The 22,121-nt window shown below is 34.8% G+C and overlaps 3 protein-coding genes across 3 annotated transcripts; 2 read left to right on the plus strand and 1 right to left on the minus strand.

The window, feature by feature from the left end:
- The first annotated feature begins 937 nt into the window (after positions 1–937).
- Positions 938–2,747, plus strand: LOC110823500 (uncharacterized). Its single transcript, XM_022053893.2, has 4 exons — positions 938–1,076; positions 1,429–1,615; positions 1,706–1,769; positions 2,049–2,747. Exons 2-4 carry the CDS (start codon positions 1,464–1,466, stop codon positions 2,310–2,312), a joined length of 480 nt encoding a protein of 159 aa, XP_021909585.1. The 5' UTR covers positions 938–1,076; positions 1,429–1,463; the 3' UTR covers positions 2,313–2,747.
- Positions 2,748–4,748: 2,001 nt separating this feature from the next.
- LOC110823308 (P-loop containing nucleoside triphosphate hydrolases superfamily protein) lies at positions 4,749–14,044 on the minus strand. Its single transcript, XM_088211082.1, has 22 exons — positions 12,985–14,044; positions 11,485–11,670; positions 11,228–11,385; positions 10,927–11,037; positions 10,468–10,669; positions 10,220–10,347; positions 10,011–10,094; positions 9,849–9,926; positions 9,666–9,758; positions 9,562–9,591; positions 8,634–9,296; positions 8,468–8,549; positions 8,287–8,382; positions 8,028–8,207; positions 7,772–7,878; positions 7,504–7,683; positions 7,188–7,351; positions 6,841–7,094; positions 6,551–6,714; positions 5,812–6,284; positions 5,272–5,372; positions 4,749–5,098 (listed from the first exon to the last, which is right to left on the minus strand). The coding sequence occupies exons 2-22, from the start codon at positions 11,603–11,605 to the stop codon at positions 5,031–5,033; spliced, it is 3,537 nt and encodes a 1,178-aa protein (XP_088067208.1). The 5' UTR covers positions 11,606–11,670; positions 12,985–14,044; the 3' UTR covers positions 4,749–5,030.
- Positions 14,045–20,572: 6,528 nt separating this feature from the next.
- LOC110823295 (LOB domain-containing protein 41-like) lies at positions 20,573–21,772 on the plus strand. The gene is made up of 2 exons (XM_022053660.2): positions 20,573–20,864; positions 20,974–21,772. The coding sequence occupies exons 1-2, from the start codon at positions 20,675–20,677 to the stop codon at positions 21,486–21,488; spliced, it is 705 nt and encodes a 234-aa protein (XP_021909352.1). The 5' UTR covers positions 20,573–20,674; the 3' UTR covers positions 21,489–21,772.
- Positions 21,773–22,121: the final 349 nt, after the last annotated feature.

Here is a 22,121-nt window from a genome sequence, read left to right on the forward strand (position 1 = left end):
GTAGACTAGACACAATCTGGGACTCCTTTTTTTTTTTTTTTTTTTTTTTTCAATAACAAAAAAAGTTATATTTATATTTCTAATTAAATTTGAATGTGTTTTCTATTTTTTTATAGATATTTTTAATTATTAATTTATGGTTTCAATTAAAATTGCAATGATATCTTTTATATAAATATATATATATATTTTACATTAATAAGGAAACCCAAGGAGAAAATTTCGTTTTAATTAAGGAATTACTTATATTTGATTTTATCTAATATCTGTCAACTAAGAAATTTCCCTCCCATGTGTTTTTTTCTTTCTTTTTTTAAGATACAAATACGAATGGGTAATTCCGTAATTGTATGGTTTGAATTATAAATACTGAAATCGGAAATTAATTATTGGACGAGGAGCGTTAAATCAGAAAGGAAATAAAACGCAGCGTTCTGGCAAGCAAGTCCACATGCTGCGTCACGTGGTCCCAATAATATCCATTTGCCCAATAAAGTCGCTTTCCAAAAGCGAAACTACGCCGTTTAGCTTTACCTCACGCCGCCACACAGTATCCGAGGACGTGAGAAGGTGTAGCCTAGGATCAGATTGACCGGGCCCGCTATTCGATTTTACAAAATTTATTATTTATTAAATAAATTTAATTTTTTTTTTCTTTTTAAATTCATTTATAAGTAAATTTTAATATTAATATTACAATTATTAATTATTATAATAACCAAAATTTTTTATTCTATTACTATTTTATATAAATTTTCTAAATTATTTTTTTGAGCAATAAGAATGTCAACGAACAGTTAGTCAAGTGTAACTAGTCAAAGAATCAGAAGGTACATCAAGGCGGTCTCAGAAGAAATAGAAATGGAGTAACCGCACAGGAATATAACTGAAACGGGTCGCATCTTCCTTCCACCCTCGCTGTATGAATACCTACCCATCCCTTTTCTTTTCTCTCTCTCTCTTCCTCCTCGCTTTGTCTATCTGTGTAAAATCAGTGCTTGCAGATTCTCTCTCTCTCTATATCTCTGTGTCCTCCTGTATCTCTCCTCTTTGGAGGAGCCTTTAACCCACCTAAGGTCTTTTGTTTTTCATGGCTGTCTTGTTTTATTTATGAACAGATCTATCATGTAATTTCCCTGGTTCGGGTGCGTTTGTTTTTGTTTGGTTTCCGAGAAAATTCCGGCTTCGAGAAGAAGCTGTTGTTTTTCTTCATACAAAATTTTGAAAAATAAAATTCTAGCTAATTAAGTAGAGATTTCCTTTGTATTGTTGTGTTGGTTTTTTTTTTTTTTTTACTTTACCAAATAGAGGTCCTTTTCGTTAATAATTTTGTTAAAGATCTTGAGTTTATTTATCCGGTTTGAAACTGTAAAATTATGGAAGACGGTGTGATGATCTGATTGATGGTCGTGTCTGTGGTTTGAACAGGCGTTCTGTCTTGTTGATTGGAGAAGAAAGAAAAGATGAACAGGTGCACTTACCAGCAGAGGAACGCCATGGGAGGCTGCGAGGAGAGGATATATGGTACGGTGGTTTGCCCTAAACCTCGTCGTTTGAGTGTCTTGAATCCTTCTTCCATTAACGATCAAACCAGACCTTTGAGATGGCCTGCCAAGTATGTCCTTCCTTTCATTTTGTAAAACGTAAATTTTATGAAGATTTCTTTTGATTTTTTATTTAATAATATTTTAATATTCAATTCCAGCAACCAACCGGAGATTGGAGATTCTAGGGCAGGAGCAGAGCTTCTGGACATATTTCTCACCAAGGTTTCTTTCTCATACTGTCTTGATTCTTTGCGTGTTCACTACTGTTCATTTCTACCATTTTTCATGCAGAAAAATTCATACCAATACAGATTATACATTAAATATTTGTAAGAGTAACTAAAAATTGGGGGAAGATTTAGAGAATTTTGACTTGTTTCTCATATTTCTTTATGGGAAATTGCTTCTTTTCTTTATGGAAAATTTAGAGAAGTTTGAACGTTCTTTAAACTGGAGGCGGAAATTAGAGTGAATTCTTGTGTTGATTATATTATATTTCAGGGAAGTTATGGTGGGGAAAAGTTCAACAGTCAGGTGGCTTCATCGCCACCGTATTTTTGTGGATCCCCGCCGAGCAGAGCTTCAAATCCTGTAATCCAAGATGCTCAATTCGGCTGCGACATCGTGACTCCACCGTCGCCGCGCGTCGCAGCCGGTGGGTGTGTCAGGATGAAGTTTGGACACAAGCCAGCGGCGGTGAGAATTGAAGGGTTTGATTGCCTGAGCCGAGACCGGCGTAGTTGCAGCATCTCTGCCGTGGCTTAATCTTTGTTGAAAGAAAAAAATAAAACCACCATTAAGGGGGAAAACCCGAAAGAAGAAGGAAGGAAAATTTTGACATTGAAAGGAAACTGGAGAGAGAGAGGAGCTAAAATGGTAGTTTGTGTTTACTGGTTACTAGGGTTTCTGTAAATACAGTTGAAGAAGAAGATAGTGATGATGGGTTATGGAATTTTTACTGGAAATTTTCTTTAGTTTTTGTGCTACTGCTCTCATTAATGTGTACATGTAATGAAAGTGATGAGAGGTGTTTAATTTTGAAGAATAAAGAAAAAGCTTGAGAGTGATAGAGAGAAGAAAACTCCAATTCTCTTGTATTAGGGTTTTTTTTTTTTTTTTGTTTTTGTTGATGTAATGATTGAGAAGAGAAGATTGTTGTTTGGGACAAAACACTACTTTGTAATATTCCCTGTTTGTTTACTCTTGATCAGTTCCCACCCCCCCTTGTAATTGTAATTTTCAAAGGGTATTAATCATTTTTTAAAATCTTTTTCTTATCTTCTTCATATTTAAGTCTCTTGTTCTTGTTGCAGGCCTCCAAGTATCATTTACAAGAGTGGATGAGAATCAAATTCCCCGGTGGGGTTGTATGGAATTATTAGCTTAGTTTTAAGAAAGAGATGGTTGATAAAAACAACTAAAAATCATATAATTTTGAGTTTGAGAAGTCAAATTAGGAAGGTAAAATTAAAATTTGTCGTTACCCATTTAAACTTTTGGCTTAATTTGATGATTGATTTGAACCCTCTACTGATTGGCTCAAATTAGTTAACCCCGAAAAAGAAAGAAAAGAAAGGAAAGGGGATTGAGGAAGAAGAAGAAATGTAAGAGTGAGGTGGCGATATGATCAAAAATGAGTAAGAAGTGGGGAATAAAAAGCATTGGGGTCTACGTTCTTTCTTAGATGGTGGGGAGATGATTGCTTTTGCTTTTTTTTGTTTGTTTTATTGCAATTGGCGTTGGTTTCAACACGGAAACAAAGCTTTGATTTTGAATGGTTAGGATTTCTAAAGGCTGAGATCGGGAGACAATTTTTTGCTCTTCTTGTTTTCTTTTTAATAGTTAATTTAATTAATACTTATTTTTTAAAGATTATTTTAATAATTTAAATTATTTTAACATATTTACTTTTAACTTTATTATTCTAATTTTGTTATTTTTTAAAAAAATTAAAAAATACTTAGAGTAATTAATTAATTATTTTTGAATAACAAAGTTGTATTTTTTGTGTTTTATCCATGTTTTTTATTTAACAAAGTCACAATTAACATGCAATAGAAAAAAAAAAAAAAAAAAAGAGTAATATGATGGCTGTTAAATTTTGAACTTCTCAATTAATATTTCTTTGTAAACAATTTAAAAAATCCTTAGAATTGAGAAACTTATAATTGAATCCAACACTTTTCTTTTAAGAAAATAAATGCATTTTTTAAAAAATTAAAAAGTAAGTATAGCACAAATTATGGTAACTTAATTTACATTTTTGGGTCTCTCTCTCTCTCTCTCTCTCTCTCTCTCTCTCATCTCGGGCAAATGTATAAATTCGTTTCAATTTTATCTTATGAATGAATTGAATGGTTATGCTGCCTCTTATATTTATCTCAAAAGATCTTTTGGCAGATTTTCATCCTACGGAGGGAATTTCATCTTGTGGGCGGTTAACAATTATGGGTCGTTGGATTCAGTAGCTTATGGGCTTCCGAACTGAATATGGAGATGAGGGATTGCGTTCTAGACTTTCTCGAAACATCCACATATGAATTTTCGCAAGTGGTAAATTAATTTATATATATATATATATATCATGCACGTAGCATTGTGTTTTTTTGTTAACAAATTATATTATTGATATTTTTGTATGAATTTGTATTACAATAAATTTGTAGGTTATCTATGGGAGTAAAATTCAGAATATGAAATTTGTTACCAAAAGGTTTTGCTTCGAAATTTATTTATGATAAAATTTAAATTTGTCTACTATGGTATTAAATTATATGAAACAATTTGTTTTAAAAGTTCGAATTACAAAATTAATTTTTAAATCAAAGGAAGTATTTAAGCATTATATAGAATTAAGTAATTTATAAATACAAACTTGGTTCATCCTTAATTACATAAAATGAAGAAATCAACCCCAACAATGCATCCAGCAATTTATAAAATCAAATCTTAAAAGATCCTTTGACCATGATTGTTTCGGATGCTCGTCGTCGTCATGTTAAATGAACTTAAATGGCATTGAATGAAAACCACTTAAGAATGTGTACGTCGATGCGACAACTGCTGAGAAGCACAAAAATATATTTTACCTTCATGTTAAATAATTAGAGAAAATTTAAAATCTTTAGTTGTTTTTCAAAATTTTCTAGCAAATTTACTATTGAGTTCTTATAAAAATTCATATTGAAAGCTGTTCAAATGTTTTAATCACAAACATATTTACACATATATGTACACATTTACATCCAAATGAATGCATATCTCAGATTACAGCCTTAAACTAGAGTATATAAACATGACATTACAAACTCTATCTCCGCTCTCCTAAAACCAATCAATCAAAACTTGAAACAATATAATTTAGTGGAAGGAAGCAACAACTTGAAACCCCAGAAACAAAATGTATGATAAAAGAAAAGGAAACAAAATTTTATTTTACATGAAGAAATAAGTTACTGAAATGGCTAAGACTACAGCCTAAATTCACTGCCATCGTCTGGGAGGCTTAACTACTGAAGAACTGCTGCCAGTAATCGTACTCTTTCTAACACCTGAAAATGTACTTATAATGAATATAGATCAAATACAAAATTGTATGTACATCAAGATTAATAGAAATAATAGAACTAGAAATTGATTAGCAATTAAATGAAAAGTTAACCAAACAGGAGCTCAGCTTATTATTTACCAACAAAAGGTAGTGACTAATTCACAGATAACATACTTGGTGGAACTTTGTTGGACGTCCTTGATGCTGAAAATACCATTGATGTAGACTGCCCCAGTTTGGGAACGTTCCTGGTAATCTTAGTTGCTGGTTTGGTTCTGCGTTCAGTTGTAATTTAGAAAAAAAAGAAAGAAAAAACTCCAGTTCAGATTTGATATATTATTAGCATCACTGTGTATGCCTAGGAAGAAATCTTGTATAAGAAACAGATATTTTGTAATAATTCCTTGACCGTAGGAATCTATTTGTATCTTTTAAGGTAAAGGTTGAATTTTCATCATCAAAGAATTTAAGGTGGGATGGTGCTGACTCAAATTTGTAAATAATGATCTAACTATGGATGTTGACACTAAATGAGAACTAAGGGGAAATTAACCAAATGCAGCAGTTATGTAAAAGTATGCTGGACTTGAACAGTACAAAGTCAACATGGCTTGCATTTTTGACCACTAGATCTTCTGATAAACAAGAATCTAAGCAAATATAGTATAAGTCACAGTGATTTCATATTAATATATTTTTTCAAGAAATACTTACTTGTTTGAGCTTTCTGATGGCTTTCTGCTTCCGGGGGAAAGAGGATCTGATGAGCCATCAGGTTCTGTTGGCATAGAAAAACCAGCATCAGTGTCACTTAATCGCTGCTCATATTCAGCCTCCTCCCCCAACACAAGGATCTGATGAGCATCTGCAGAAATATTTTCACCTAATTCGGCAACTTTTGATTGCCGTAGAAATTCATTTTGGTGTTTTAAGTCATCCATGGACTGCTGGGAATCAGCTTCAGACCCTTTATCACTGTAATCTGAACAGCTATTATGATCCGAAGCTTCTTTCCCAGTTGATAGTTTTTGTCTTCGTTTTCTGCTTGGAGAGAGAGATTCATACCTTAATGAGCCTGCTCCAGGCTTCTCATTGCCGCCAGGGTAGACGTTTTTTAGATCTTTTAGTAATTGCAATCTCTCAATCTCCTCATCCTTCTTTGCTATTGTGTCTTTCATGGATGCAACCTGGAAATTTAAGAAAATCAGAAAACAATACTTGTAAGTTGGCATGTCTAAATTCATGATCTTTGATGTTTTATAATGCTAAATTGATATAAAACATGGCAATAGAATTTCAATTAAGTTTCTTTAAGTTCAATATACAAAGACATTGGCCTTAACCAAATTAGTTATATTTAGGCCTGATAAAATGTGAAGGAAGAAATGAGTAAATTCCTTTTTTGGTAAATGAAAAATGTACCATGAACAGCAAAGAAAGAGTAACAAAGTACCTGCTCCATTAAATCCTTAACGTCCCTGCCCTCCTTGCTGCTCTTTGCAGCACCTAGCTCAACTCCTGAGACCCTCTCTGCAAACTTCAGAGTACTAACAGATTCAGAATATGAAGTTATTTCGGGATTGAGCTGCACAAACATAAGTGTCTTTGCTTGGCCACCTGTAACAAGTACAACCAGAGAATATATTTCAAATTGGAGTGATCAAGACAATTCGTTTTCTTGTAGAAGCTTCCAAAGAGCTTACTATTTTCGAAACCAATTACAGTAACTAAAGGAAAGCTAACCAAGAGAACTTTGGAGGAGTTGAGTGAGTTTGCTGTTTCTGTAAGGTACATGAGAACTCTTTTGAGCAAGAGCAAAAATGACATCTCCAAGGGCAGAGAGCGATTTGTTTATGTGTTGTGCTTCTTTAAGTCTGTCTCCAGTGGCCTCTGATCGATCTACCCTTTCACTTCCTGCAAGATCTACCAAATGAAGGTTGCCATGTAATGTAGAACCAGTCTTCAAATCCTTTCCAGGGACATGAATGGTGACAACGCTGCGTGCACAGATCTAAATTTATCAGAACGCCCTTGAAGTTTAGGCTATAGAAAATGGAGACCATATGATATAAAAGATCATGTATAGGAACCTATGAGAACGGCTACTTCTTTCATTCATGGCAGTGGCACCCATAGCTCTGTTCTTCAGTCCAATATCCATTAGTTCCATCACATCTGAAGTTGATGTAACAGGGTGCATACTGGCATCAGGTACAGCTAACCCATTGGGTTGGTTTCTGGACATAATCCCAAGTGTGTGCAAATCAAGGTAAACGAGAAATTATAAAATGGAATACTTTTCATAAGGTGATAAAGATTTAAGCCAATGCCTTAAAAGAAACTTTGATAATCACAAAAACAAGCATGCATGTCAAGGACATCTTGTCAGATTAAAGAAAAAGGATATTTCTTCTGAGAACTATCACTTGACAGTAGATCACGAACTTGTTCATTATATATTTCAACCATCTGCAATCCAATTTCATATGCGATGGAGCTGCTTCTAGATTGAGAGATATTGAATAGATCGTTTAAAGCTCGATAATTTACTCCTAATTCCTCTTCAGATGCTTCATCAGGACCAGTCTACAAAACATTGAGGAAAAGAAACAAATGCATAAGCCATTGTTCGAAACTCATATACAACAGAAGGGGAAGAGAAAAGGGTTCATACCATCGTGTAGGTTTTCCCTGAACCCGTCTGACCATAAGCAAATATACACACATTGTAACCATCGAGTACGGATCTTATCAATGGTTGGATGTCTGAGAATACCTCGCCTGCCAAGATTCAAAAGATTGATAATCGAAAACCTTATGGGGGAGTCTATTACTAGTAAAGAAGAGAAGGATAAATAGATATAGATGATAGAGAGAGAAAGAGAGAGAGAGAGAGGAAAGAACGAATCAACAATGTAAAGAATGAAAACCTTGAGTAGCAGCTGGACTGAAGACCTTATTAAACCTGAACATCCGATGACCTTCTTTCCCTTGTTTAACAGGATTTGCAATAACCAATTCCCCATGTTCCCCAATGTACTCTACAATTGTCTTTTTTCCAGCCTGTCCCGGCACAAAAGGCCTCATCCGACAATAAACTCTAATATTTCCTATATAAAAAGAAGTTCAGATCATGTTAAAAAAATTAAAAAAATTTCAGGCTACTAGAAGTAAGCTAGTTATTAATACCTTTTAATTCCTGAAGTTCATTAAAAAGCTTCCTGTTCTCGGCAAGAACTGAATGATAGTTTTCGGCAGCACTTGCCAGTGCAGTCAGTTTCATTCCTAAATGCAAAAAAATTTGAAGTAATCAGGAGCTGACATCATAAATCATGCAAATCAACAAAACAATGCAAGTAAACAACCCCACCAACGCGATTAAACTCCTCTGCATAGCTTCTTTGTGCTGTTAAGATTTCTTGTCTGATGGACTTGGAATGGAGCCTCAATTCCTGAAAACAGAGATTCATTTATATAAATCCCCTAACGTAACATAATATGAATGCTAAAAGAGAGAAATGTAAACTAAACCATACCCTTAATGCACCAAACTGGAAATTGACAAAGTTGTGGTAGCTCTGTTCTTTCATAATCCAACTATGAGATTTTGACTCAGAATTTGCCTCCATCTCCTTCACTTTACTCCTCCAATCTGCCAATATGTGCTCAAGCTCTTTTATCCTTGTCTCAAGGCCCACTCTAGCCACCTTAGCTTCTGTTTCCACTTGCACGCAGCGTATTTCATATGTTTTTTTCACTGTTTCTATTTCTTGTTTCAGTGTTGAAATTTCAAATTGGTTTTGATCCTTCTCCCTGATCAAATCAACCTTATCTTGTTTCAGTGTGGAAATTTCTAGTCGGTTTTGATCCTTCTCCTTGAGTGAATAAACATTATCTTGTTTCAGTGTTGAAATTTCCAGTTGATTCTTATCTTTCTCCTTGAGCAAATCAACCATATCTTGTTTCAGTGCTGAAATTTCGAGTTGGTTTTGATCCTTCTCCTTGATCAAATTAACATTTTCTTGCTTGAGTGTTGAAATTTCAAGCTGGCTTTGATCTTTCTCTTCCATCAATTTAACATTATCTTGTTTCAGAGTTGAAATTTCGTGTTGGTTTTGATCCTTCTCTTTCATCAACTTAACATTCTCCTCCTCTTCCTTCTCCAGTTTCCTCTTTTCTTCTAATTTGTACTTGTCAGACTGAGATATGGAAAGAGAAAGATTGAGAAATTCCACATTAATACTCTAAAACAAAATCTTGGGAAACTAGATCTGCCATATACATTTTGAATTACTAGCTAGCCACTTGAAAACATCTAACATACAAACTGAAATTCGAAAACCAGCTATGATGTCTGTAACAAGATCAGTATATTTACAGGGCGTTAAAAGAAATAAATATCATTGATCGGACGGATCAATTTAGCAATAAAAATGAGCGACAAGAATCATGGTTTCATCTTACCTTTATCTGCTGAAACTTATCCCAACCTATCTGCAACAATGATTTGAAAAAGGAACATAATCAACAAATACTTCAAAGAAATTAAATTAGATTATATGTCTTACCTCTGTCTCTTCATAAGTTCCAGATGCAAGGGCCTCCAATACTCTGATTCTTGATTGGTATTTCTCCTCCCGAGCCTTAAAAAGATTGTTTTGCTGCGGATGCAGAAGGAAATTAATACAAAGCAGCAGCAGAGATAGCATACATTTGAAATTAAATTTTAAGGAATTCAAAGCATATTTTACAGTTCTTAAGTGTTCAGCTTGAGTTGATATGCGTCGTTCAATCTCCTGCACAACTTTTCTTAGCAGACATGCCACACGCTGACCAAGGAAGAAAAGATCATTAGCATACATTTTGAACCACAAAAGGATTTCTGTTATATACGTAAACGCCATATTACATACATGAGGTATTTCACTGTTTTGTCTTTCAACACTTTCATCCAGAATGGAGTTCACAACACTTAAAAGTGATTGGGTTGGAGCATTCTGCATGCAAGAAATGCTGAAATGAATTAAAAAAAAAAGCATATCACAACATGGTGATCAATTAATAAATTGAAGAAAATGGCAAAATTAATTTATTAAAGAGCAACAGGAGGGATACTACATACATCTAAGCTGTTTGGTTTCATCATTTCTGAAATCTTTGCAGCAGGAAGATCTGTATAGCGCCCTTGTTTTAACTGAAATACCTCATGGAACTTATGTCCACCATGGTGTGTCATTGCAGCTGATGTGTCTTTGGTACCAGAAGAAAAAAAATGAAACGTGACACGAAATGAGTAGAACTGTTAGAACTGCATTATCCTTACAACAGAACAAAAATCCATCAGCAGAGAGGAGAATGTTATGATGGTACCACGAAAAGTACGCTGAAAGGGGAAAATTTTCTGTCTTTCTTCTGACAATGGGGAAAGAGGGTTGCGTAAAGATGTGTCTTTACGAGGACTACGAGGACTTTCTGAGTGAGTAAGTATGCTATTGATAGAGGAACTATTGCCTGAAGGTGTAAAATGTCCTCTAAGTGTTAGAAGGCATCCAATGACAGGCTTCATAGATCCCTGCCAAGATATAGAACTCAACATTGAGAAGTTGAAAAACCATACGTTCATGGTAATGCATCTGGATACTTTAAAAGATAGACAAGAGACTAGTCAAGTTTGCTAAGACAGATCGTTCAGATTTATCAAAGCATTCCTAAGAGAGTGTTTTTCATATTCATCTCAGAGAACTTTAGAAGTCTGATATCACTAATCTATCAGATGAAATCTGAATGTGATTAATACATGGATGATGCATGCAAGTTCCGGTAAAATACCTTCTCTAAGTCTGATATTTCAAACTTCGGAATTCCCAATTTATCCATAGCTGCCAGAAATCTTTTCACATTTTCAGAGTGCGGGCCGGACAAGTTACCAAAATTTCCTCCCTACAGTATAAGAATACACATTATAAAAAATTCAACTACCCACATAGAATGATTTAACAGAAACAAGAACCAAATGAAAGAACTTGCTGTATGATTATATTTCGTTTAAATAACTGTATCTAATAGTTAATATACGCCGGTGAACTACTTCAGGAGCACTGTAAATAAAATTAATGAAAGATGCAGAAACCTCATTCTGTAAAGAAGGTCTAAGCCTGTGTAGAATCCGACACAGGACAGTGCCATCAATCAAGCAGGTTCTCAACTCCTCATCTGAAGCTTTTGCTTGCAAGTTTAAATCAGGAATAATGGTTAGTAACCACTCCACCAGTACTGATCGCTGATTGGCTGGCAAGAAAAAAGAGCAACAAGAAAAAATGAAAAACCTCAGTCTAATGAATAAAACTTGTAAGAGAAAAGATGAGAAAAAGAATCATTTGCCTTTACCTTCGACGTGATTGTTTGTCATTGGTTCAAAAGCATTCCCATTATTGTTGATTTTCGAGGCTGTCAATCCTCCATTCGTTCTTATATACATGTGTTGATCGGGAATTAAGTTCATGATCATATTCCAGGCAGAGACATAAATTGAGCTTGAAAAGAAACGTGTGACAGAAGTCGAATTCCAATTTTCTGTAGCAAGTTCAGAAAATTGGTTAAAAAGATAACCAGAATATTTTACATTAGTGAGAATCAAATGCAACACAAGGAAGTAATCACAAGTTAAGAGAGGCAAAAGGGGAACATATACATCAAGCTATTGTGTTCGGTTAACTAACACAATAACCAATCATGGAAAGAGCAAAGAGAATTTTAGTCATTTCAAGTCAACGTGACTCATATAAGGTCTTGGAGAGAAACAACACAGAATTCATTTTGTAAAATTTCTGAGTCACTCTGCTCGAAGTAATAACTTCTACTAAATACAGAATCCTAAACCCTGATGCACCCCACGACCATATTCGAGCTCTAAATAATAACTTCTACCACCTCAAGTGGCACTCTATCCCTGAGCTTTTATGCCTATATACTTCCCTTCTCTACCAAGGAAAATAATCAACTAATCCTAACACATAGGTCTAGTGAATTCAAAACTACCATTCTTGGACAAATCATGGAAAGAAACATATCTTCAATGTAGATTTCAAGAATTGTTATAAAGGTTTGAATTATGTAACTGTCACCGATAAGTAAAAAACTTACAAACGATTGAAAACAAAATACCTCGCAAGTAGAATTCAGAAGTTATTTTAAGAAGTAAACCCTTGTAAACTTCATTAAGACTTTATAACCCTGAGAAGAATCAAAATCATGGAAAACCAATCTGACGCGTAGCTACCAGAGCTGTAAATCAGTTTGCAACCATGACAGAAAGGGAAATAAAAACACCAAGAAGCAGTCTGATTACAGGCGCATTAAAGAAATCTAATTGCCTGAAAAGTTGCTCTAGAACACAAAATAGGAAGTAACATAATAAAAAAAAAATTAATTTTACAAATAGAAATACGACCCAAAATAATAAAGAAAACAAGGAAAAGACTGAACAGGAAAACATTACACTGCATTAAACTATCATTAATAACTACACCGCAATACATTGGCCGTCTGTTCAATAAATTCAAAACCTAGCCCAGATAGAAATTTAAAAACGAGATACGCATTGCCGCCAAAGATAAAGACCATTCTCATAACTAAAATAAAGAACAAAAACACATGTTGAATAAAACTTCCGCTGTGTAACCAATGTGGATCCAGATTCTCTCATATATATAGGTGAATATAGAATGCACCATAAGATCGTATCATAATAAACCAGAGAGCCGAATGAAGAGCAAGATGACGAGAAGGAAGAAGACCTTAACAATGGCGAGTAGCGCAACGTGTTGAGAAAATCAATACGAAGATAATAATAATAATAATATAGGAAGAGAGAAAATGAAATGATACCGCGAAATTGTGGGGGAAAGTGATGATCGATGAGCAGAGTGCTGCTTTAGAAAACAGAGAAAAGAGAAGAGTGGAAGATGTTGAGCTTCGCACGTCGATTTAGGAAATGCTTCGAGCTTTGTCACGTCTTCCCTGGAGGGAAAAAAATAAAAAATAGAAAGATTTTTTAATTAGTTTATGAATTTAATTAATTAAATTTAAGTGTGGCTGGTATTCCGTGTATTGTTGGACTTCTACGAGAAAGAGAAGGAAACGGTACGGGAAAATCGGAGGAGAACTCTCTGCGCACCTAATTTCTTCGTCGCCTTCACAAGGTTCTCTCTCAAGCTACTTGAAAAAAAACCAGTGAAATTCTTTTATTATAATATAATTTATACATTGTTGCATGTATCTTATAATTACCTGCTGAAAAATGTAAAAACTAATTTGATACTCAAAATTAAATTCAATAACATAAAATTTTATGTGTTATAATTGAATGAAGATCGAGAAGTTCCGCTATTAGAAACTTTAACTAGATTAAATTAACTTAAATTAAATTTAAACACAGACTATTTATAACATTTTCTATCTGTTGTTTTTGCCGTTTTGCATTTTCTTCCGATACACACAGCAGCAGTATCGATCAAGAAGCAGGAGTTCTGCCATGGCGAGCGCGGTTTCTCGCGGAAAGATACGAATCCATAAACTCAGGAACGACTTCACAATTTCATTATCAATCAACATCTTGACAGAATCAGAACAAACATGAACAATTGTAGAAACATAACATATATATTTGTATATACACTTCTCTGCAACAACACTGCACCAACGGCAATGTACTACTTTCTTCAGGCGGTCGCTGGTGAAGTTGTAGTTGCTTCTGGTTGCTGGTAGGTTGGAACAGAAGGTGTTGTTGCTCGCCAAATGGCGAAAGTGCAGCGAGACAGCAATGCGTTATTTCTGGCGACTGGCGCAGATTTTGCGTAGGGGAGTTTCACGGGAGAATTCTTATTTTCTGTAAGGAGAGAGAAGGAGAAGACGAAATTTGGGCTAGGCCTTAGGTCAGTAGATATTTGTTAAATGTTTGGAACAGTTTATAATTTTTAAAACTAATTATATAATATATAATTTATAGTTAATTAAGAATTAAATTTTATTTATATTTAAAAATTTTAGGTAGATATTTATTAAAATTATTTTTATATTTAAAATTGTATAATGCATAATTTATAATGAACTAAAAATTAAATTTTATTTTTATATGTAAAAGATTCAGATAAATAATATGATATATATTATCATATTAATTTTATTTTTATATTTCAAAATTTTAATATTTAAAAAATAATAAAAAGTGCTATATGTCATTTTCTGTAACACCCATTGGTGTTTCATGTACATAAATCTACCCATGCTCCATTCATTTGTATTCATGAACTCATCCAAGTCCAAATGCTCACTGTTTATTCAACTCATCAAGTTTACCTAAACTAATCTTAGCATTTCACTTTACAATCAACCATTCCAAAGTAACAAATGAAACCAAAAGGAAAGAATTCTACCTATTACAGAGAAATAAAATGAATGAACATGTAATAGCCTAGATATGGAGTGGGGTGTAGAATGAACGGTTGAGATGGAGTGGGCAAAATCAACGATCAGGATGGGAAGTTGAGATGGGTATAAAAAAGGCATCGGATAGAGAGAGGAAAGAAAGAGGAGGGAAAGAAGGGAAAAGGGAAAACAGAGAACGCAGGAGAGAGAGACAGAGAGACGATTGCGAGAGGCGGTTAATTAGAGGCAAATACAGGAGGAGACTTGATCAAAAGTTCGACAAGAGATGAGGTCGTGGTAGCTTTGAGAGATAAAGGAATATGGAAGCAAGAGATAAGCAAAATTTGGAATTTTAAACTAATTTAGGGCAAACCTCGGTGAAATTATATGTTGCAGGTTAATGGAAATACTCCATGTTAAGGAGACGGAAGTAGAGGAGTTGTAATAGCTGAGGAAGTATGACAGAAGCCGAGGTAAGGGAAGGGAGAGGGAGCACGATATAGAGAGAGGTGTACAGTTTGATAGGCAAGTGTGTGAGGGAGAGAAGTGAAATGGTGGTGTTGTGGGGACGGGGACGGAGCTTTCAAATGAAATATTGTGTGTAACTGAGAGGTGAGGTAAAGGTGAGTTTGGGATGTATTAGATGTATAGGTGTAAGTATAGGCAGGCTAGTGACTTGTGGTGGATGTAGGTCCAAGTGTGTGGGTGTGTGGCCGCAGGGGACACATTCTGGTGTGCAGGGACGGTGGTCGGTAGTCTGTGTGTGCGTAAGTATAGGTGGGGTAAAGGTTTGTCGGTGTTTGCATGTTATAGTGTGTAGGCATAACTGTGGGTAATATGTGGTGTGTGTATGTATATGTACTTGGGTATGGGAGGTCTCTTGGCTGGTGTTTACAGATTCTGGTGTGCTGGTGTGGTAACTAGTGGCTCGCAGTGTGTGTGTGTGTAGAAGTGTGTGTAAGGCCTTTGGCCGATGCTTGCAGATATGGATGTGTCGGTGTGATGAATTGTGGGAGTTTGTATTTATGGTCACTTGGTGGTCGACGGGCACTCACTTGGTCAGGTGTGTGTGAGGTCATTGGCCGATGTTGGTGGTGTTTGGTGGGGCCATTCAGTGGTCATTACTGCAGGGATAACGGTGTGTATCCGATGTTAGAGTGCGATGGTGCAACAAGGGTGTGCATGTGTGGTCCTGGTGGGCCGGTATTAGAATGTGGATGCGTGAGAGACTAGTGGGGTAGATTGAGAGGGTGTATGGATGAGGCCTAAGAACTACCAAAATTATATTGAGTGGTAAGGTACTATGGTCAAAGAGGGTAGAGTGCATTCCCGTTATGTGGTTGGAGAACAAGGGGGTTAACGGTAAGGGGTTAAGTGGGGTTAGGAGGGAGTTGGGTTGTCATTTATTGGCTATCAAAGGAGGAAAAACAGAATGATAGAAGTAGGGAGGGAGGTTATTTAATTGTCATTCCTTAATTTTTAGTTCCAAATTTCATCTAATTGGGTTATGTATACTCATTGCTTTCATTTTTAAATACTTTGAGGTGAGAAACAAAATCAGAGTGCTTAGCAACGGAGCACCGGACTTAAAAGAAACATCATGTTATCAATTACAATGAGACATAATAGTATACCCACTGTATTAAAATAGCATTGAAACTTCTGTGTATGGTGATTGTTGTAGAGTTTCTTTGATTGTACAGTTGTATCTTTGTAATGAGAATTGATTTTCTTTTGAATTAATGGATATGAGATTTGGTTGGAGATTCTAAATACCTTATCTTAGGTAGGAGGATGAATAGTGTATAATCATATATAGTAGAATAGTACAGGGGTGTCACAGAATATCCAATGTAAATCAAAGTATGCCCATCATTCTATTAACCAGTTTCCTCTAGGTATTGTCCCACAGTCCGGGGCTTTGGTTCTGTCTCCTGTACTATTGCATCTGCAAATGACATATAGTGAGCACACTCTATTTCAGTTAACTAAATTCAAAGCTCAAAGAAAGTATGAAAATACATTTGAACCCCTAACTCGTTATCACACCTATGCCTACATCACAGTATTTCTCTCGCTCTTCCCCTTCCTTGTAACCCTGCACCCCAACCTAACTATTCTTCCAGCTCTTAGTTTAACTCTCTAGTTAGCCCGAGTCCTTACCAGATCTTACCATCACCTTTCAACCTACTTGTCTTTACACCTACAGGACATTAATTACTCTCACCGGCCCCATACCCGACTCATCCATTCATCAACACACCAAAAGAATCCATAACACTTTAATTCACATAACCATAGAATATGTCAGTTTTATATCAGTTTTTACTTAACCACTAGTCCACACTTACCCACCAACAATACTCGCATAACAAGCAACATCCAAATGATAACATTATCAAGATATATAGACCGTATTTCCCTTGCACACATACCAGCCTTTGCTTGGCCACACACACACAATATCAATACTCACTCTCAGCATTATTGTAACACACACACACACAATATAGTTCCAGCAACTATACTGCAACCAATTATGAAACGCACCTCATACACACACACTCCAGCCCTAGTTCAACCATACACACACACACACACGCACACACTAGCACCACACACATGCAACACCATTCAAGCAGTAATATCACCATAAATTATAGAATACATTTCATATGCACACACATCAGCCTTAGTTCGACCACACACACACAGTAACACTAACATCAGTATCGACGCCTCAAATACACCCCCTGTCGTCGCCAATATCGGCGCACCAACACTCCCATCCACTGGCACCAATATCAGTACCTCAAGATTTCAAACTAGCAAAATCACTAACACTTGCACCGCTCTTTCGATTCCACTCAGGCTCACTTTTCTACATATAATCTTTACTCACTACCCTCTCTTTGCTGTTGACTTCCTCCCTTCCCTTCTACAACAAACTGATCTCCGTATATTATCCTATTTCATCACAATCCCCCCATATGCCTTACACTAACTCTGGTTCGGTCTGTTTCTTTCCTTCTTCCTCCCTTCCACTCGTTTCATTCACAATTCCTCATCTCTCCACTTCCTCAAAGCTCGACAATCAACCATTTAGCAATCCATATAGAAATTCATACCGTGTTACCATAATAAAGTTTGAGATTCCGAATTTATTTACCTCTTACTTCCATAGTCTCCTAGACCAGTATCCCTTTGACTTTCGCTCTCGGTCTCCCTTCCAATTTCCTCACACTCTCTTTTTCTCTGTCCCCCTTTTTCTCTCTCTTTTTCCCCCTTTTCCCTTTTTTTTTCTTCCCTCACTCTACCCCCTTTTTATATACTTCCATCCCCATCAAATCCCAATCGTTCATTCTAATACTCTAATTCTCATTATTCATTTGGTTGACCCCACCCTAATCTTATCAAGACATTATTTTATATACATTAAATTCTTAATGTGGGCTAGACGATAAAATAAAATATAAATATTATTTTATATAACAAAATTATATAAAAATAATTAAATTTTTAATAAAAATATAAAGAAACTACTATGTCCTAATTTTTGATAAAAGATCAACAAAATAAATAAGATATGAGAAAAAAATATGTGATAAAGATTTTATAAATTGTATAATTTCAAAATTTCTAAGCAATTAAAAATAAATTATATAAAAATATAATTGTATTCAATTATTTTTATTTAAAATATTTAAATAAATAAATATTATATAATTTTATTAAATAAATAGATAACTATTATATTATCATATTAAATTATCACATTAAATGAATAGATACGTATTATTTATATGATAACATTAACTTTATTTTAATATATGTAAAATTATTTTTATATTGTAAACATAAATAGATAATTTATATATAATTATTAAAAAAATTAACACGTGTAAATTATTAATTTTGTTGTTGTACGTATTAATTGATAAACTAGATCTCTATCCTATGTTAGAAATGTATTTTTAATTTTAAAAATTAATTACACTATATAGAAATTATAGTTAATTAAAAATTAAAATTTATTTTTATATTTAAAAATTTTAAATAAACAACTACTTACATATATTATTAAAATTAGTTTTATATTTTAAAATTGTAAAATATAAAATTTTTAGTCAACTAAAAATTACATTCTATTTTGCATTTTAAATATTCAAATGGCTAATTATTATGTGTACATCATATAAATTTTATTTTTATATTTTCAAATTTAAGTATATAATTATTGAAATATGTTATAACTTATTTAGTTTATTTTAACTTCACTTATTTTAGCACTAAATTATTTTAATTAGTACAGTTGTCATATTTAACTTATTAAAGCAGCTTGATTGGATATTAATAACCCTATTAGCTTGTAACCCAAGTTTATCATTGAATAAATAAAAAAGGCTTTTTTTTTTTTTCTCACGATATCAAAGCTAGGGAACATAGTACATGGAGAATAAACCAGGCGGCACCGATCAAAACACGGGAAGGAGAATATCGACAAAAAGAATTTCGAACTAAAACCCAAGGGTCTCTTTGGTGTTGGTTCCGTTGAGTGGAACGAACTACAAAAGCTGGAAAGAGGCCGTCAAAATCGCACTGACAACGAAACACAAACTTGGATTCGTGTATGGGAGAATCAAGCAATCGGCCGAAAGCTCAGCGGAATATGATGAATAGTGTGGAGATAACGCCATGGTTTTATCATGGCTTTTGAATTCTCTATCGAAAGAATTGCACGAGACTTTTGTTTACACCAAATTGGAGTATGTTATAATTTATTTAGTTTATTTTAACTTGACTTATTCTAGTACTAAATTATTTTAGTAAGTACAGTTGTCGCATTTAACTTATTAAAGCAGTTTTGTTGAATATTAATAACTCTATTAGCTTGTAACAAAGATTTATCATTTAATAAATAAAAAAAGATTTCTTTTCTTTCTTTTTCTCAATAATATTTAAAATTTTATCTCTGTATAATATATGTAATCATAATTATCACATTAGTTTCATTTTCAGATTTTAAAATTTGAGATGATATAATGTTTATTTTTGTTTTTAAAAAATAAAAATAAAATTCAAATGACGTATTTTTCTTCTTTATTATATACCATAATCCCCATGATCATTCATTCACGTGCAGCTTGTCAATGATTATTACATAATTAGTCCATGATTATCAAATATTTTTAATTAAAATGTCAACAACATCAAATCATTACTTTTTTATATTATAAATATTTTTCTCAACGCAAAAAATCCCCAACAAATAAGAAAGAATCTTCGGGAGGAAAAAATAATAATATTTTAATAATATATATATATATTTAAATTCCCCTTAAAAAGCAAATTTCACCAACCCGTTTCCCCAAAACCAAGTGCCAAGTTCGAAGGGCGCCCACAGTCCTTCCCCCGCCTACAAAACCCAAAACCACTCAAATCCTTTTTCCACAAAACCGGGAGTAGACTCCCAATAGGCGACCTTCCCAATACGGTTTCATTCACTCCAAGTCCCTTCCTCATTCCCGCGCGTATCACGATGCTCCTATCTTCCAATGGTGGATTCGCGAGGCGTATGCAGCACTGCTATTTTCGCGCGTGGAGGAAAGGACACCTCCCGCCAACCACTATGTGGCGACTCGTCAGCAAAGTGGGATCTTTTGACGTATTTTACACGTGGTGTTCTGCATTCTGTTACTCGCTGTGAACCAAATCTGCCTGCGTGGCTGCTTTATTAGTGAATTTTTAAATGTTTTTATAATTTAATAATAATTAAATAAATTTTAAAATCAGTAAGCAAATAATAAAATATGGTATTATGATTTCCGAAATTCTATATTTGTCCGAATGTTCCTAAATTATTTTTATGGCTGCAAATCATATTAAAATTAAATAACAAAATCTCAGTATTTAAAGACAAGGTAATTTCCCCAATAAAATCCAAAAAGAGAAAACCCACAAACCACATCCCCTGTTTTCTTGGAAACCACTGCGCCCCCACCTTGTGTGCTAAAACCCACGTCCTCAAATCTTGCATAAATAATCATGAAACCCAGTCCTTTTCCACACCATCCCATCTCGGGCCACAATTCCTCTAGTATTTCCCTTTGCTCGTCACTTTCTCGCTCCCAAAACAGGGGCAAAACCCACCATGCGAATCAGCTGTAACGGGTGCCGAGCCCTCCGCAAAGGCTGCAGCGACGATTGCATCATCAAACCCTGTCTCCAATGGATTCAGACTCCGGAATCGCAAGCCAATGCTACTCTCTTTCTTGCCAAGTTCTATGGTCGTGCAGGACTCCTCAATCTCATCAATGCCGGTGCCGATGATCTCCGCCCTTGTAATTCTTCAATACCCATTTCATGGTGCTTTTTTTTTTTTTTTTAAGCTAGCTCAGTTGTTTAATTAATTATGGTATTAATTACTTTCTTTGTTTTGATTTTCTGCAGCTATTTTTAGATCACTGTTGTATGAGGCATGCGGGAGGATCGTCAACCCGATTTATGGGTCGGCCGGGTTGTTATGGTCCGGAAGCTGGCAGCTTTGCGAAGCCGCCGTCGAAGCCGTTCTCAAAGGCGAGGAGATCGTGCAAGTTTCCTCGGATGTGGCTCTGAGCAGCTCCACCCCACCCCTGAAGGCTGGCGACATCCGCCACGTGTCAAAACAAGAGAGCTCAGACGTTTCCAATCAGCTCTGCAAGGTCAAAACCCGGAGCCGTTTCAAGCGCCCGGCTAATAAATCCAAGATCAACTCGGAGCGGGCTGATGAGTCTAGGGAGGATGAGGGGCTGAAACGGCGTCGGAATGAGAAGTCTGATGGATCGGTGATGGGTCCGAGTTGTGGAGGTGATAGCGGCGCGGAAGGTGACAGCGTGTCAGTTGAGACGGTGGAGCCATGCTTGGCGAAGTTGGAAGAACCAGCCGATGGCAGTCAGCTTAATTTGGAGCTGACCTTGGGGATCTAGGCTGTAGCCGAGAGCTCACAGGTAGACGAGCTTTCGGCTCACGTGTCAGAAGTTGTGATTGATGGCATGTGCAGGTTTCAAGCCGATAAGCCGGTCGTTGTGGCTCGAGCCATGAGAGACCAGATTTGGTCCTGAAAATCGCACAGTAACCCTTCTGATGTTTTTTACGGTTACTGTCTTTTTTGGTTAGGTAAAAAGGTATTGGGGGTCTTAGAATCGAAAGTGTAAACAGTAACAGAGAGTTCTAACAAAATTAAATACAGTACAGATCAGCAGTTACTATATCATTTTTTCTTTTTTAAATAAAAAATAAAAAATCATATATTATTAATTAAATCATATTCAAATTTTACATGAGAATATATCATAACACAATCTAATTTAAATTTACAATGGTTAATGGTTCTATTTAAATTTATAATCTTTGATAGAAGAAAAAGTTAATAATAATACTGCAACTAAACACATTAAATAATTATTAAATTTGTAATTTTATCCTGTAAAATAATATATATATTTCTAAATTTATTGTTGGCGATTTGAGAATTAGTACTTGTATTTTAAATTGACCATTTGAGAAAAATACATTGTTATTTTTATTTAATAAAAAACAAAAAATATTACTTTTTATTA

This window comes from Carica papaya, chromosome 9 (assembly GCF_054855325.1).
Source record: "Carica papaya isolate Zhongbai chromosome 9, ASM5485532v1, whole genome shotgun sequence".
NCBI lineage: Eukaryota > Viridiplantae > Streptophyta > Magnoliopsida > Brassicales > Caricaceae > Carica > Carica papaya.

Bases quoted from the DNA above. Each gene is read 5' to 3' on its own strand.
- LOC110823500 (XM_022053893.2), top strand. From the start codon at position 1,464: ATGAACAGGTGCACTTACCAGCAGAGGAACGCCATGGGAGGCTGCGAG. The intron at 1,616-1,705 runs GTATGTCCTTCC...ATTCAATTCCAG, and splicing joins CCTTTGAGATGGCCTGCCAA to CAACCAACCGGAGATTGGAG. The intron at 1,770-2,048 runs GTTTCTTTCTCA...ATTATATTTCAG, and splicing joins TGGACATATTTCTCACCAAG to GGAAGTTATGGTGGGGAAAA.
- LOC110823308 (XM_088211082.1), bottom strand. From the start codon at position 11,605: ATGATCATGAACTTAATTCCCGATCAACACATGTATATAAGAACGAAT. The intron at 10,095-10,219 runs GTATGTAGTATC...TCTTGCATGCAG, and splicing joins TGAAACCAAACAGCTTAGAT to AATGCTCCAACCCAATCACT. The intron at 7,879-8,027 runs GTTTTCATTCTT...GAATCTTGGCAG, and splicing joins CAGTCCAGCTGCTACTCAAG to GCGAGGTATTCTCAGACATC.
- LOC110823295 (XM_022053660.2), top strand. From the start codon at position 20,675: ATGCGAATCAGCTGTAACGGGTGCCGAGCCCTCCGCAAAGGCTGCAGC. The intron at 20,865-20,973 runs GTAATTCTTCAA...GATTTTCTGCAG, and splicing joins TGCCGATGATCTCCGCCCTT to CTATTTTTAGATCACTGTTG.